General features: G+C 33.8%; 2 protein-coding genes across 5 annotated transcripts in view; one reads left to right on the forward strand and one right to left on the reverse strand.

Moving 5' to 3' along the window:
- Positions 1-6389, reverse strand: part of LOC108737545 (N-alpha-acetyltransferase 60) — a 13517-nt gene extending 7128 nt beyond the window's left edge. The window contains exons 1-3 of one of the 3 annotated variants that reach the window (XM_018470443.2): positions 6058-6383; positions 5796-5990; positions 5351-5662 (exon numbers count right to left, since the gene is read on the reverse strand). In XM_018470443.2, the coding sequence (XP_018325945.1) occupies positions 5351-5662; positions 5796-5990; positions 6058-6074 (524 nt within the window). In that variant the 5' untranslated portion in view covers positions 6075-6383. Of the gene's footprint in view, positions 1-5350; positions 5663-5795; positions 5991-6057 lie in introns of all 3 variants that reach the window. The other 2 variants (XM_018470444.2, XM_018470445.2) reach the window with 2 other exon arrangements.
- Positions 6390-12999: 6610 nt separating this feature from the next.
- Positions 13000-17451, forward strand: LOC108737531 (xylosyltransferase oxt). Of its 2 annotated transcripts, XM_018470411.2 has the most exons (5): positions 13000-13936; positions 14233-14375; positions 14435-14595; positions 14880-16010; positions 16071-17451. In XM_018470411.2, the coding sequence occupies exons 1-5, from the start codon at positions 13251-13253 to the stop codon at positions 16653-16655; spliced, it is 2706 nt and encodes a 901-aa protein (XP_018325913.1). In that variant the 5' UTR covers positions 13000-13250; the 3' UTR covers positions 16656-17451. The 2 variants fall into 2 exon arrangements, with proteins under 2 accessions (XP_018325913.1, XP_018325912.1); XM_018470410.2 differs by having other exon boundaries at positions 13002-13936; positions 14880-17451.
- Positions 17452-17462: the final 11 nt, after the last annotated feature.

Below are 17462 nucleotides of genomic sequence, written 5' to 3' on the forward strand. Positions count from 1 at the left end.
TAATGTTATATTATGTTCTCAAGAAAGCATTTAAAAATATTTCATTAAAAATTGGAAAAGTATTTCATTAAAAAAGGAAAGTCAGTATTGAAAACAATTTTAAATTGGAAATATTTTTTATTGGCTCGCTCTTTTGAGAACACAGAATGTGCAGGTACCTAAAAAATCTATTAAAAATATTTTAAAGCTTAAAATATTTGGCAATATAAGTTTTTCATACTCTCAACACAATCATACTACCAATTACACTAAAAAATTGAATAGTCAATTGTCGCTCTTAGCAACTCTATACTGTACAAATAATTATCACATTATTAACGCTTTACACTTTAAAAATAAGACAACTAAAACATAGTAACGGTAAATATTTTTTAACCTTAACAACAAAATTTAATGAACAAAATAAAATACTGCGGCTGTATAACTTGCCTAAAAAATCTGTTTATATATTTAAATAACTGAATTTAAATTTTCAAGTACTACAAAATAGAGACTAGTGGTCTATGTGCTGTTGATTCGAAGAGGGACTCCACACCCATGAAACAGCTTTTGAGACGTTGTTTAACAGCCAGGGGAATAAGCCTCCCCCTCGTAATACTGTACTACATACATATTTTATGTAGTCGGTAATAAAAGATAAGGAAAATAGCTTTTGATTACTTTAAAATTAATATTAAGTTTTACATTTTTAAAAAGGATATTAAATATTCCAAGGTGGATGACCTCCATTAATATACAAAACATATGAGAATCCATCTTTACACCTCCCATTTATGGAATAATAGTAAGGCAAGAAGCTATGTAGTCTAAATCTGCAAAAGTATCTACTAAAATTAATGAATTTACCTCCTTTGACTAATACTCATTAAAAGTTGTAAAGTGGTGATTTAAATTGCAAATCGAATATCTGCATTTTAACTAATTTAGTGTTTTTCTGGGAATATTAGTTTAAAATTTCACATTTAAAAGAAATTGTAATAGTGATGAAACAAAAAGTATTAATGCTTTATTGTATAAATTATTATATATAGTCCCCTTTGAAAGTACGTTGAAATTAAGTATTTTCATTAAAAATCACTTGAAGTGACAAAAAAATAAATAAAAGTATCACTATCGTGCGTATAAGCATAAAACGTTTACAGGAATCTATTAATCTACAACTAAACTTATTCTTCATTGCTGATAGTATTTTGGGAATACGTAAACATGAAAAAGGGTAAAAAAGAACATCACAAATACTGTTAAATTATTCAGCGTCCTATCCTCGTCAAAGATGTTAACCATACAAGAAATAAAATAATCTACCAAGATGTTCTACGACCTTAAAGTTCTAACCGAAATAATTAACTGCCGCGCATTAGCCGCAAAAGTCATAACCTCATGATTAAAGTATAAGAATTTAAAAATACAAAACATGTGAGTATTTTCATTGCCTAAATAACTATTGAACGTAAAAATTAACAATCAATTTTAGGCAACTGTAATAAAAAGAAATTATTTTGTAAATTCGATTGACGAGCTATAACAAACAATTCATAAAAAGATCATCATAATCTGCTTTGTGGGAATACCCTGCTGTTTCGAATATTCCTATATACTGTGCATACAGAGACAAATACATGTGCTTTATCCTACTTCTTTTTTCATTTTGCACTGCCATCATATTTCATGTGTATTTGTATACAGTTATGTTAGTGAAATGAAGAGTTCTTTTTTATAGATTTAATCAAAAAATGATATAAGCATTAAGTTGTACCTTTGTTTAATTATACTATTCATGAGAACGGAAAAAGATATTGGAATATGTCAAAAACTCAATAATAAAATTCTATAGCTACAAAATGAAAAATTTGTTTTTCAATATAGTCCCCGATTTAAATACATATTTTTCTAAATGTGTGAAATAATTTTATATTATGGTGATCATCATGCGTGGTAGAATAATTGTCTTTAAGGTTCCCCTTGAGGTGAAGAAGAGCATCGATGACTGATTCGCCAGTCGTTTTGAAAAGTGGTGGTGAGAGAAATGCTACATATGGCGATTTCCACCATCTGGAAAGGTCCCATGTGGTGAGTAGGAGACGCTCACACGCTTTACATTTTCATTTCGAACAAATTTATTAAATGTAATTCCAAACGAATGAATGCATTTGTTCTACTGAAAAGTCACTTGTATTATATATTTATTGGTTTATCATCCTTTCCCTTTGAGGAGCTTTAAATCGTTTATCTTCTTTCCATGTTTCTTGTCAAACGCAGACACTGATAGTCTCATGGGAAATGGATACTTACTACATAAGTAAAGCTTTGATGATCTATGCACGGTGCTATAAATACAGTATCACTATCGGAATCCACTTTCAAACGACTTATAGATCTGCTGTTAAAAATTTGTTTACTGTACGCTGCAAATTGACATAATGGAGTCATCCACGACTCCATTTTAACTACTACTAAAAATGCGGACCTATAAATAGGTTTCAGCGCAACATCGTAGTTTTGTAAGAGATAATTGTAACATTGATATTACAACACGTGAAGCACGCTAGATACTTTTGTTTTCGTTTGGTGTAGTCATGTACAAAACATTTCTGCTGATTCTCGTATGTTAGTAATGTTAGGCCCTCATTATTCTACTGAATGCAACGCGATCGTGATCCGACATTAAAAAATTGTTTGGCAGTTATTTTTCGTTGGGTGCAATCGCCCGTTTATCTTCTCTAGACTTACTACAAAATATTTATGAAAAACATTATAGAAGGCAATAATAAAGCAAGTTATAAGTCTGATAAACTAAGAATCAAATTCGCTTTTTCTAAACAATTATACCAGTAAAAGAATTTTGAAAAATTACACAACTAAAAAAAATTGTCATTAGTATGCATACAGTTCATCATTATTAAGTACACATACCTTTTTTAGGAAAAAAAAATAACTATACCCAGTTGAGCACATGATTGGTATTAACTGAGCAATACGGTAAGGCAACAAGCTAATGTTAATTAAAGGTTGCACCAGCTATATTTAAAAATAATAATAATGTCAAATGCAGTTCACTTAATAAATCGTAAAGAATCAATTTCAGCTAAAACAACTACAATNTGACCTAGTTAGCCGCACTGTACCGCGATTTTACTAAGTCGGCAGAAATGATGAACTTTAATTATTACACATTTGAATTGTTTACTGCTATACCGAGTGTTTTCCCTCAAGTATATGGTTGTGAGCGAGTCATTTCTAAACGCTGTCATTTCCAAAGGGTGGTATTCCTTGACCTCAGGTCACCTGACCTGTCTCCATTAGACTTTTTTTATGGGGATATGTTATTAAATTAGCAGAATTCTCACACACACTTAATACATAGTTGTGATTATTTCAAAACTGCATTTTAGTCTTGATCGCCCTGTACTTAAAATAAACTGAGGGGGCCGATTCCACATTGGCTCTCCTACTTACGCATGCGTATAATCCGTTAATTATGGTTATTGAAGAACAACATAAAACATTCTATTGCTAATCTTCTTGAAGTCCTATGTTAAATCAAAACCGACCTGAAAACTTCATAAAATAGTGAAGAGCGCCACGATTGTTAGAAGTTCAAAATCGATATCTTGGAGACTATTATATTGTAATAAGTGGAACTATTAAATCAATTAAAATTCTTTTTTGGGTATATTTTTGAAATTATGAAGCAGGCATTTCATAACTATAACAATAATATACCTATGAAATGTAATTTGCGACTCATTTTTATCGCCTTGTCTTCATCAACTGTAAGAAGAACAAATAGCCGTTATCACAAATACTAACATTAATTGTCTTTCGTCCACTAATCGCTCACAAAAACACAAAACAAACGTGATCAAACTACATTACTACTTTGCGCTGAACGAAAAACGTGTCATTAGCTGGTATATAAATTATTTATTAATCAGTGAAATCGTTGTATTTCACAATTTAACATTGCACTTGTTTACAGCACATGCGCAAGTAGATTATTTTTCTGTTTAAATGAGTATTGTCAGACATATTAAATTAACAGTATGGATTTTGTTTAAATTTTAAAAGTAAACACGATAACTGTTATAGTAGTTCATTGAGCATTGTTTACTGGAACTGTAATTTTTGTCTAATAGTAGTACAATATAATCAGTATAAGAAAAATCATAAATGATGATAATACAGAATATGAGAAAAGGCACAACAGGTTTATTGAAAGCGCAGCTCACACCTCACCACTATTGAAGTCAATTCCAAATTTAACATATATTCCTTATTTGTACGCGTAAAATCTGCTCATAATAACAGACTATATATTATGTTCTCAAGAAAGCATTTAAAAATATTTCATTAAAAATTGGAAAAGTATTTCATTAAAAAAGGAAAGTCAGTATTGAAAACAATTTTANAGCAATACGGTAAGGCAACAAGCTAATGTTAATTAAAGGTTGCACCAGCTATATTTAAAAATAATAATAATGTCAAATGCAGTTCACTTAATAAATCGTAAAGAATCAATTTCAGCTAAAACAACTACAATTTAAATACACAATTAATAAAATTCAAAAGAAAAGACTTCACAGAAAATAAAGTGGTGTGATTTAATTATTGATGAATATTCTACCCAGCTGAATAAAGGAAAGTAATACCATATACCATAACCAAGCAGATTTTCCACCGACCTAACTGGTTTTTCATTAACAAAGTCGGTCAGCACTCGAAAATCGTTATCTAATTCAGAAAAGTTACTAGGAATAAAAAATCAAAACATGGTCTGCCATCTGTTAATGAATAATGAGATTTACTGCTCCTTATGTACTTAATGTGCATGAAAATAAAAATTTATACGTCCGCTGCGGGCTTTTGTTTGCTATTTCGAAAAGCTAACAAAAATGAGTGATAGAGATAGTGAAACGTCTGATACACCACGAATGACAAAACGTTATAACAATGTTTTAATCTTATAACATTTTTTTTTTAATTTAAATCATACTAGTACAGATAGATTAGGTTCTTTGAAAAAATAATTTTAGTAAAATGTGTGCTCAAAAATCATCCTCAGGGCTGCTTTTTGGTTTACAAAAAGGTGGCAACAGTAAGTTTATCTACTGTCACCATGTCTGGTAGTATAAGATTAAAACATCAACCAACATTACTACTATTATTTTACTTAATGAAGATGAATGCCTAATTCTTTTAATTATGAAAACCTTTATATTATACAATTAATATTTTTAAATGTCTTTATCATGTATGTATGTTGTTCTTATGAGTCTTAAACTTAAACACATAATGATAATCACAAGACTGTTAGTTAATTATTAATAGTAATTATAAAAATATTACTTACTTCCTACGTTCATAAAAAAGTATAGCAGCAGAATTGGTAGTCAGAACATGTAGAAAAACAGCTTTGACCTTTTTCTTTTCTGTGCTCGTTAGATATTTAATTAATGAATCTAACAATAAAGTTGCAATGCCATTCCTTCTGTACTGCCTCACGACCCCCAATGACAAAATATAACCCACATCAGCACTTTTTATAAAACTCTTTGATAAGATACCCATATCTTCTGAATTGAGGCATAAGAAAGGTTTGATTTCTGCTACTATAAGTCCTATTATCACTTGGTTATATACTGCCGCCAAGGCATAGAACCTGCTTAAAATTAATCCTTAACTTTCACCATCAAATTCTGAAATCTTTTAAACTAACTAAACGCTTAATGTGATTCTGAAGCTATCTTTAATTCAGTCTAACAATACTAAAGTCACCATAATAGCATTACAATTACCTTTGACTCGATGTTATATCTTCATACCATGAAAGAGGATACTCAATAGGAAATAATTCTTGACAGAGAGCTCTAACCTCACCCAAGTCATTTGGACAAAGAAATCTTAATTGCACGTCGGCTAAAGAACAAAGAGGCACTTGAGCTTCCACTTTACATCTTTCTGTCGTAATAGTAATACCATTGGCTTGATACCTTCGAAAATGTTTTCATTTAATTCCATTGTTCCTTTTCATTTAATTAGTTACGGGATGAGCCTTACCAACTAATTCCGGCCATGAAAATGCGTAATTTATCATTTATTAAATTTTGTTTTTTAAATTGTCAGATTTAGTTCATTAGTCTCTATATACTTCCGAGACTTATTTCAAATTTTGTACTCTTCCGTAATCTTGACATTTTAAATACCTTTTATTCATCCCCGTACGATACAATTCACCACACATTCAAAACGTCAAATTGAAATGTCAAAAACCTAGACCGTAGAGTACTGATCTATTTGGATATATTCATCTATTCTTCCTCAGATATATTCAAAAAGACTAAAGATCAACTAGAGATAGGAGTAGAAAGTACATGGCTTGAGTATTAATGCGCGACGCTAGGAATAAAAAAGGTACACGAAATATCATCACGAAGTTGCGCTCGTTTGTACGTTGTCCGTTGCGCAGTATGACAGTACGGATTTCTAATGAGACTTTTTTTATCAAACCTATGTACGTACTCATTTCTTGAATTTCGTGTGTTCAATTTCAGTAAAGAATAGTTATCAAAACTACGTTAGTTGCTACAAACACATCAATGGCAACAATGTTTCTTGCTTTTAACTTGTTAATTAGTTTATTGCTGTCAAGAGGAATATTACTGATATCACTAAGTAAATAATCTAGATTCGTAAATTTATTTTTGTCGAATGGGTGGATACCCGAATATCTAAATCCTGCCTCTGCTATTTCATAACGTGCAACTTTTTTAAATGCTTCTGGTACAAAACCTGCTAAGTCATATTCAGTAATTCTAGCTCCGACATTAGTCCGCATCTACTTACATTAGCGTTTATTATAATCATTTTTGAATGGTTTCATAAAAGATCGATCTAATGGCTGCATCTTAAGTGCAGTATGCGGTCCTGGTGTGCTAATCAAAGTTATGTGATTGTCTTTACAGAAGTTAATAACGTCTAATGTTTTATGATTCCAGTGCCTATCAAGTACTAATAAAATTGGTGATTATTTCGTTGGTATATTTCGTTATTCATTCATCCCTTATGTTTAACTACAGCTTCACTTTCTGAGGGTGCATTAATAATTAAACGGTTATTTATTCTTTGGTTAGGAAGTATGAGAAAAGGCGGAATAAATTGTCCCATAGCATTGATACAAAACATTACGATTACATCCTTTCCTCTTTTGGCTGATGTTAATTTGCCAACTTCTCTTTTTTTTTGCTATAACCTTTTAATGTCTTTGAACAGTTGTGACGCCTGTCTCATCACGATGATATATATTTATCTAAAAGTTTCTGTAAACACGTTTTGCTCTGCCCCAGTTTTTAGAGTTGCTTTTAACTATATTTTTTTATTCTTTATTTATACAAGCATTTAATATATTTTTATATTTATGATTTTATCTATACCTATGGTTTTTTTGGGGATTCATGTACCACCCTTTTCGACGGTTTGCCAACAATACATGGTGACAATTAAAAAACCTACATTGATAAGGCCTCAAACCAGAGGCGAAACGTTGGTGTGGTTTTACTACAATAATTTTTTGCCCCTATTTGACTCTGGTTTCTTACTATTATTAACATATAAAATAAAAGAGAAGAAATGGAATACAATATATGGAAGACAACAAGCACACTATTTTATCAAAATAGGCACACATTTATATGGTTAACGTGGGACTTAATCACGTAAATGTGTTTTTTGCGCAATTAATTTAAATGTGTGAGTACCTATGGCGAACGTTTAACACTATCAAAATATACTTGTCCGGTACTAGGGAATTTGTTACTGCAGTATAATTTCTATAACAATATTGTCACAAATATGAATACCTCACGCTTTTACAACTTTTATTTAATTGTTTGCCGTCTCTTCAACACTTTTGGTATTAGTATTACTTATCAATTCACGATTATATAATCCCTTTGTCACTTCTTCGCTCTTTCTTACTTTCCTTGTAACGCCACGTAACTCGAATTCGTACTAACCATAGGTTGCCATAGGTACTGACTGCACTCAATCTTGCGACAACTATATATACAAACCAACAGTTTTCTGGAATTTTCCAGTATATGCCGTCTAGAAATCGCCTTCTTTTCCCTTATATATGTTGGGTTGCCTACATACATGTGACACTGTCCCCCTCCTAAAACTGATCGTCCCAATCAGTAACGTCGCCTCTGTAGGTAACAAGCTGGTCAAGATTGAAGATCTTCATTTTTGCCAGAGGTCCCTTCTAAATTCGATAAACAACGTCATTGATGCGTTAAGTAATGGTGAATCCCAAACCTATTGTAGTTTCGGGCAATGTCCCTTCCGTCTTGATGGATTATACAGTCTTACTTTGTCGCCTTTATTAAACCCACCAGAATTGGCTCGTCGATTGTATCTAGTCATCATGCGGTCATTTTCAAATCCCAACTTCATACGAACTGCATTATAAATGGCTTCTAGTCGTCCACGTATTTTTCTGTAAGTACTGGACAGTCTCCAGACTAATCATGTCCGCTAACCTGACCCTAGTCTCGGACTTGACCTGAGTTTATCCCGAATAAAATGCTGACTGGTGCGTTGCACAATCCATAAAGCATCACATTCAACTGCCATAGACCATTTCCAGTTGTAAAGGCAGTTCTCTTTATCCTGCGAATGCATATCTACTTGCCAGTATCCACTTTTCAAATCAAGAGTAGGGATCCATTTAGCTCCAGGTAGATTATTTAGTTAGTCATCGATTCGGTGTAAAAGGCAGCTGTCCTTCAGCGTTATGTCCCTCAACTTCCTATAGTCCATACAAAATCTCGTGAAACCATTCTTCTTGGGTATCAACACTATAGGGGAAGTCCAAGAACTTTGAGATGGTTCTTTACCCTCTGCTTATGCATGTTTTTATGAGATTATTGACTTTCTATTGCTTGGCCCAAGGAACCCTTTTAGGTGGTTGTATGATAGGCCTTGCTGTTCCAGTGTTGATACGGGGGAATGTTAAGTTGGTCCTACCAAGATCCTGACATGCGAAGACTTGTTAAAAACGGCCAAAAAGTTCTTCCAGTTGTTTGACTTAGTGCTTGCTATGGTTACTTGACCGTTTCACCAGTTCTGATAATGTTGTAAGAAGTGATGTCGGTTTCGTCTTAAGTTCTTCTTCCTAATCACAATTGGTGAATTTCAGTTTCTGGTTCAAACACACCCAACGCTTAACTTAGCAAATCCTTTGTTCAAAGTTTTTTAAATTGACTATTCTAACAGGTATCGATGATGCTCCACTTCTTATGAGCGTACGTCCTACCAATGAAGCTTTATATCATCATCATCGTCATAAGTATAACACTGGATGGACACACACCTCCACTTTTTCCTATTCTGAGCTAATCTTCGCCTATTTCGTCGTCTATTATGACTTTTACGACACTCTCGGAGTGACTCGGTAGTATTGTCACGCAGTAAAGTTTTAAGGAAACTCAAAAACCATTTTAGACTTCAAAACATATTTTAAAATTAATAAAATATTTCATAATTATAACGTTGTTATTATTTTCAAATTTATAAAACAGATATCAAGTTCATTTACTTGCAAAATAAGCGTATTTGGCATTCTGCAACAACGAAGCAGAAAGTGAAAAGAATTATCTATTTACAAGCAGAATTTGACGTCAGTTCGATAGCACTGGTCATTGGAAAAATTATTGAACTTCGCGAAGTCATCAAAAAGGACTTCGTCAGTTTTTTCGTTAAATCAGCTAAACCAGAGAAACTTCTAGAGCCAGTGAATGACCCATGTTGAACTATGTACAAATAATCACTGGTTCATCAAAAGTTTAGCGCGTGAACGGGGATGGATCGCAATCAGTCAACTCGGGAACGCGAAGGGAAAAAGTCTACCCTTCAAAAAGTAACAGGTGGCAAACTCTAAGTGTTGGTGACACTACCTCCTGGACGATGATTGCGGTGCTCCTATCAATGTAAGTAACCCTCTTAACTTTTGGTGTATTGATCTACGTTGAGAGGAAGATCCTTTTCATGAAAGTTTATGTTCAATTCTTGCCTTTCTTATCATCTTAGTACCTTACCCCCAGTCACGCCAAAATGATTAAACTGCATTATAATCAGGTAATTAAAATAAATAATTAAAAAATTACCGACGTGACATATATGTTGGAGGCACCGTTTCTAAATTAAGCTGACAGTATTCGATCTTCTACGATAATTTATAGACATCAAGCTTCGTCTAGGAATTTGACATTACTATCTCTTCCCTCCACCAATGCGCTTTATGGAAGTTCTCAGATTTAAGTCGATTCTATGTTCTTGAAGAAGGCCCAATCCAATGATGACATCATTCACTATGTCGGTCACCAATACTCAACTGTTAAGATCACATTTGCAATTCTAATTTCGACAATACATTATCCATGGACTGGTGAAATCTCTCCGGTAGCTGTAGTTAAAATCAGTCTTCTGGCCAAAGCTTGAATTCATCATTCCGGTACCATATCAGAATAAACGATGGTGTTGGATGCCCCTCTGTTGATAACCAATCTAACATTGTGAAGGTTTATACAGCCTTCCATAAATAATGAGTTAGTGCCGTCCAGTTATGAAATGATGACTTTGTGGGAACACTCCGTATTTCTATTGTCACTGTCGATTGACCAAAACTAGGTCATCCATCGAATTCGGACCAAACTGCTCGATAAACATTTTACATTTAATCCATGTAAATAATATTAGTATTTCTCGAGCTTGGAGATCCCCGGGAAAGAAATGGAAAGGTTGGGATTGGGAAGAGGATTGAGTTGGAAAAAGGGGTTGAGTGTGGAGGGGAGAAGAGAGCGTTTGAGGAGGGAAACCGTCGAAGTAGGTGGTCCACCTCTGAAGTAATGGGTGGACACTCGGGCTAAAAAGCGAAGCTAGAAGTGAGCGAAAGGGAGTGGCTCATTGTAGAAGGTAACAGGGCGTTCGGAAACGGTCGTTTGATTTTGAGCGAAGTTAGAGAGTGTCGAAATGGTGGGGTTTGCGTGGTCTGACACTGATACCGGAGATTTGGCGCAAATGTGATTGCAGCCTCGAGGAGAGAAGGTAAACCGGTTTCTTTCAGAACTTGGATGTTTCTGACGAACCAGAGTAGTTTAGTGCGAAACGAAGAATCTGCATGTAGGTGCCTTATATAAGCTTCAGACAGTGGGGAAGAGCGCAGTCCCAGACGGGAATAGCATAGGAGCAAATGCTCCTGATGATTACGTTGAGTGCGATGAAAGCACACATGGCATTGCTTCTAGTGACTGAGATGTGGCGCTGCCAAGTTAGGGCCCTGTCAAAGACGACGCCCAGGTATGTGACGGAATTGCTCCATTTGATAGGCGGTTGTTTACGATGACGGAGGGAGGTTTTTGGATCCTACGTGAGAAGAAAATTGCTTCCGATTTGGTCTCGTCAATGGAAAGTTTCCTTACCGGTACCAGTTTAGGAGCAGGGCAAAAACTAATTGATTCTCCCTGTGTATTGGAGAATGGTTTTGGCAGAGTTTATGAGAGCAATGTCGTCAGCATAATGAGTAGTTACAATAGAGGTGTCATAGGGCATGTCCGCGCAAAACAGGTTAAAAAGAATGGGAAATAATTTGTAGTCTTGTGGGACACCGGCCGTGACGGGTTTGTTGGCGGAGAGAACAGAGCCAACGCGGACCCCAAGGTTTCTGTCTGTGAGGATCTGATCTGATAATCCCAATTAAAAAATGTGGGATGTTAAGGGCGATAAGTTTGGATATAAAGGCCTTCGTGCCAGACTCGGTCGAAGGCTTGCTGGACGTCAAGAAGAAGCATGGACGTGTGACGCCGCTTGTTAAGGTTATCTGAAATGTATTCGTATAAGCGAAGGAGTTGGTGGCGGGGCCGTGTTGAAAATTGGGGAGAAGGTTGTTTTGCTTCACATGGTTTAAGAGCCGATTGAGAAGGATGGATTCAAGTATTTTGCTCAACGAACTGAGCAGGCTGATGGGCCTGTAACATGAAGGAGAGCTGAGGAGCTTCCCATTTTTGGGAAGACAGATGACAGTGGCTTCTTTCCATACCAAAGGGAAGTGGTGGAGCCGCATGATGGCGTTTGTGATGTTGTACAGTGCGGTAATGTGCTTCGGCAGCAAGACTTTGAGGACTCCGTTGGGAATTTCATCAGCGCCAGGGGCTTTTCTCTTTTTCAGAGAACGGATAATAAGAGAGATTTCATAGGGGGTAATGTGTCTGAAGTCGAATTTCAAGAGGGCGAAGTTTTGGAAGACGGCTTTGGTACGCTCATGAAAGTCAGCAAGGTCCACTGGACTATGTAGCGGGAAGCATGAAGAGTTTGCGAAGATTGCAGCTTTTTCTTCGTCTGAAGAGTAGGTGGAGCCGTTCTGTTTTAGTGGAGGAAGATGGGGAGCTCAGTTTCGAAAAGAAGGGATCACTTTCCAAGTGCTTCTGGGGTGTGTTTCTGCCTGAGCAATACAATCGTCGAAGGATGCGTTGCGGAATTCGGTGAGACGAGTTTTCAGTTCTCGTTGAATAGCGTTTACTTCGGCACGGTGTGCGGGAAACGGTGTCTTTTCCACAGACGTCGGGCCTTGTTTTTCCTCTTATGGAGGTCAAAAACGTCTGTGGGGAGGGATGTGGAGGGTCGGGAAGTTGCTTATCACATGCTTATCATGAAGTTACATATGATTAGTGGTAACATGTGTTACGTTAAGTGACGTTCACTTCCTCGTTAATATACATCCAGCCATCACCACCAAAATGATTTTTTGCATTAACTACCCTAAAGACCTAGCGAATTCAGTATTTCTTACATGCATACGACTGATGTTTTTAAGTTTTTCTAATTATACATATTATAATTAAAATTTAATCAAACGAAACTTATTACGTACCTATGTCATATACCAATTGCCTACGCTTATGGTGCCCTTGCTATAGCTACAGTTCATAGTTGATGCGATCGATTCTTGCCCGTCCAGCATCGGTCTAGATCGGTTGATCAGATGTCGGATCGTGTTCGATCAGATATGAATATTATGAAATGAATTGAATCATAACATGATCATAACCAATCATAACAAAATGATAACAAACCATGCTCACATAATGTTAATCAAATGTTTTTTGTTATCTAAATGATTAGATATTACTTATTCCTGTTGTTAAGTAAGATCATACTGTAGTGTTGCATTGAAAAAATATTAAGCCATTAAACATATGGGTAAAAAGTTTTCGAAAAATGAATTGCGCTGTGCAATGGTTGTGAACAAAACCATACGAACGCGATGGATTCGTAAATACAAAATATTTTTTATACTTGGATTTTTTACTATAATTTTACAAATGTATCTTGCCATTCAGTTTATTTCGTTACACAATGAAACAGAAAATGATATCAGTTGGAACCCCCAGAAAGATCAATTAGAGTCAGAGGGCAAAGCAAATTCCGCTAAAAAAGTTGGATTATTGGATGATGAAGATACCCAAATTTTTTCAAATTCCCAAAAGGAGAAAAAACAAATTAATGGAAATGAATCAAATAGAAGTAGCAACAAAGTACTAACATATTTACGATTAGAAGAACTTGATTTCATTCCCAGTTGTGATATTGACATCAAGGAGGCTATTTCTGCTATACATAGAGCAACAACACAAAGATGTAAACAGTTTATTGCTAATATAACTTGTTCTGAGAAAGAGAAAAAATTGTATCCAGCTTCATTACCTCATTACTGTCCTACAGATGGTTTTACTAAAAATAAGGCATTAGGATGTTTTAAAGATAAAAATAATTCTAGATTGTTAAGTGGCTTTTATGCAAAATATGAAAAGACTAATTCACCTGAACACTGCTTGGGGATATGTCTACAATCTGGTTTTCCTTTTGCTGGAGTACAGTATGCGTAAGTATCTATTAGTTTTTATTTCTATTAAAATTACCAAATTAGTAAAATATAAATACATATATTCTTCATTGATTCTATAGTGATTAGTAGCAAACTGAAAAAAAAAACTTTAAACCGTTTAACAAAATTTACCAACTTAAAAATAGTATTTTGACTTTATATGGTCAATTTCAAGTTGTAGACTCTCTAAAAGATATTGCCAAGTTGATGCACTAAATTTTGTTATTCATTGTTGTTTTTTCAATTAGTTTCACCATTAGATAGTTTGTTTGTACATATATCTTCCATTATAGAAATGAGTGCTTCTGTGGAACAGATAAACCTCCTTCATCTGCAAAACTTCCGGACTCCTCATGCAACATGAAATGCTCAGGAAATGTCAATAAAGTTTGTGGGGGTTATTTTACAATTAATGTTTTTGAAACAGGAATTAAAAGTAAGTATTGTATTGCCTAATTCTTAAATTACAAATAAAACCTTATTTTGTAATTTTAGGACCTACTTCTCAAACAGTTATCACTGATTCATTATTAAATGCAAAAAGAGTTAAAATTGTTTTTTTGCTTACATTAAATGGACGTGCTTTGCGCCAAATAAAAAGACTGATTAACATTTTAGCTCATCAAAATGTTATGTTCTATATCCATGTGGATGTGGTAAGTTTTTTAAAGTAAGAAAACGAAACCGAATTTGCAAGTTAGTATAGATAAAGTCTTGAAACTGAAAAAAAGATAATATATTTTATATTTCATTTCTATTTAACATTGTTACATTTGTGCACTATTGAGAAATTATTTACTTACCTAAACATTATAGGTAAATTTCAACATTGCTTCCAATATAAAACAGTTGAAGTTTGAATTGATTATTTCTATTAGTAATGTACATATTTTTTCGTTTATTCCTATAGTTTTTAACATTTTTTAAACATTTTTTTTAGAGGCAGGACTATTTATTCAGAGAACTGCTTATCCTAGAAAAACAGTTTCCAAATATTCTAAAGTTGACAAGAAATAGATTTTCAACCATTTGGGGAGGTGCTTCATTATTAACAATGCTGTTATCATGTATGAATGAACTTCTGCACTCTGACTGGCAATGGGATTTTATTATTAATCTGAGCGAATCAGATTATCCTGTGAAGACTATTGATAAGCTTATAAATTTTCTTTCCGTTAATTCACACCAAAACTTTGTTAAGTCTCACGGACGAGAAGTGCAACGTTTCATTCAAAAACAAGGTCTTGACAAAACTTTTGTTGAATGTGATAATCATATGTGGCGCATTGGCGATCGAAAACTCCCGGAAGGCATCGTAATAGACGGTGGTAGTGATTGGGTGGCGTTATCACGTAAATTTGTGGCCTATGTAGCAAGCGATACTCCAGCAGATTTAGTTACAGGTTTATTAAAAGTTTTTCGATATACTTTATTACCAGCAGAATCATTTTTCCATACTGTCTTGAAAAATTCTGAATTCTGTAATCGAAGTGTAGACAACAATCTCCATGTAACAAACTGGAAAAGAAAACTAGGTTGTAAATGTCAATATAAACATATTGTAGATTGGTGTGGCTGTAGTCCTAATGACTTTAAAACAGAAGACTGGATGCGAATCCAAAACACAGAGAATAAACAGATCTTCTTCGCGCGAAAATTTGAACCTGTTATTAATCAAGCCATTATTCTCCAGTTAGAACGATGGCTCTTTGGATCATTATTTGAAGAAGTTCCTAATGTAGATTCATATTGGCAAAGTGTCTATCACTATCAAGATTTGAGTCTTGTGGACGATGCTCTTCTTACCATTGCTCAAAGTGTTATCAGACTTCAGTCTAAACGATTTTTCAACCAACATTGCCAATTTCACTCTACTAAAATCATGGAGATTACAACATATCATAAACAGGATATGTACAAAGGCAACCTAATATTGTTTGAAACAAATGAGGGATTTCATTTTGAACTATTATGTAAACCAAAAAGCCTTTTTATTATTCGCAAACTCACTTCTATATCCAAACGCTTAGAAAGTATTACCGTTAGCAGTGAGTATGATCTAAAGGAAAAAGTAAGCAGAAATTTTCTAAAGGCATTAGGACCATACTCAGAACCTGTTCTTATTTATCAGTTTATGGCGGATACGGATTTTCATACAAGAACCTATAATATTTCATTTGTATGGATAAATCCTGCAGGAAATATTGAAGAAGTAAGCAGCATTCAGTTAGATGAAAACTTTACCATTGAAATTGTAAAGCCGTCTTTAAAGCAACCATTATTACCGGGATTATGGATAATTTATCTAGTTCATGAACGGGAAGTGCTGGTTCAAGTTAAATTTCTAATAGTTCCTCTTCAGTATGTGTCAGGAAGTCCTATAAATAATTCTCAGATAAATTATTTCCATTCTGGAAATGGAGAAGTAAAAGAATTTAGCGTGGAATGGAATGATTATGGACCAAGATCAATAGAGAGAGAAAGTTTAAAGAGAACATCTATAGCTAATTCAAGACGTTTTGGGGAAGATCTCGAAAATTGGATAGATTCGCTCGTTAGTAAGTCGTATAAATTAGGTGAATTATGCATCGTGAAAATATCTAATAATTCGTGTTTCGAAAATTTATCTTTGTGCGAAAAAACTGACTGGAGTAGTATGTCTCCAGATCCAAAAAGTTCTCTCAAGAATTTAAGTAGAAAATTATCCGAATCGTAGTTTTCATTTTGTTTACCGTTAGAAATCTTCAGTGCCATTTAAATAAAATAATCAATGTCATTCAAAAGTCTGATAATGTATTCTGTACATATTGAAGAAATTATTTTTATTTATATTTTAAATGTTTGACAGATTTTTGTAAGTTAGGTAGTAGAAATAAATGAGCAATGTTCTCGTAATTCGTAAACAGTTAAAATGTAATAAAAAGACCAAAAGAAGACGCTACTGTCTCGTGCATGTAGGTTTAACATAAAATATGGAAACTTTTATTTACATAAAGTACGGATTTTTTAATGCTTAAGTGTATCCAATTTTTCAATGTTTTACTTTATTTCTGTTAACGGTAGTGGATTAAGAGTCACGCTCTAAAATTAGTTTATGGTTTAAACAAGTGTATTTATTAACTGTAAGCGTGAATTATCTAAAAAGAAATCATTTTAATTACGATGTACCTACTAAATTAACACTTCATTTATAGAATATATATTGACATACAATACGTATGTATGTTGTGATAAAAAGGTGCTCGATATAATTAGTGTATACTTTTATATGTTATGTATTTATTGTATGTAATCTTATTGGCAGGGCAAATTATAAATGAAAAATTTTGTTGTTTTAAAATAATGTGCAAACAACACTTAGGTACTGTTAAATAACCCAAAAAAATTCAATTTACGGTACAGATAACTGTTCGTTCTTATTTATTTATTGTATGTATAATTATAAAATGTAGAATAATAAGTACTGTAATTGTGAGGTAAAATAAACTATATTTTAATTTAACGAAATCATATTTTGTGTTTT

Source organism: Agrilus planipennis, unplaced genomic scaffold (genome assembly GCF_000699045.2).
Source record: "Agrilus planipennis isolate EAB-ADULT unplaced genomic scaffold, Apla_2.0 scaffold139, whole genome shotgun sequence".
Lineage (NCBI taxonomy): Eukaryota > Metazoa > Arthropoda > Insecta > Coleoptera > Buprestidae > Agrilus > Agrilus planipennis.

Bases quoted from the DNA above. Each gene is read 5' to 3' on its own strand.
- LOC108737531 (XM_018470410.2), top strand. From the start codon at position 13,251: ATGGGTAAAAAGTTTTCGAAAAATGAATTGCGCTGTGCAATGGTTGTG. The intron at 14,376-14,434 runs GTAAGTATTGTA...TTGTAATTTTAG, and splicing joins TTTTGAAACAGGAATTAAAA to GACCTACTTCTCAAACAGTT. The intron at 14,596-14,879 runs GTAAGTTTTTTA...CATTTTTTTTAG, and splicing joins TCTATATCCATGTGGATGTG to AGGCAGGACTATTTATTCAG.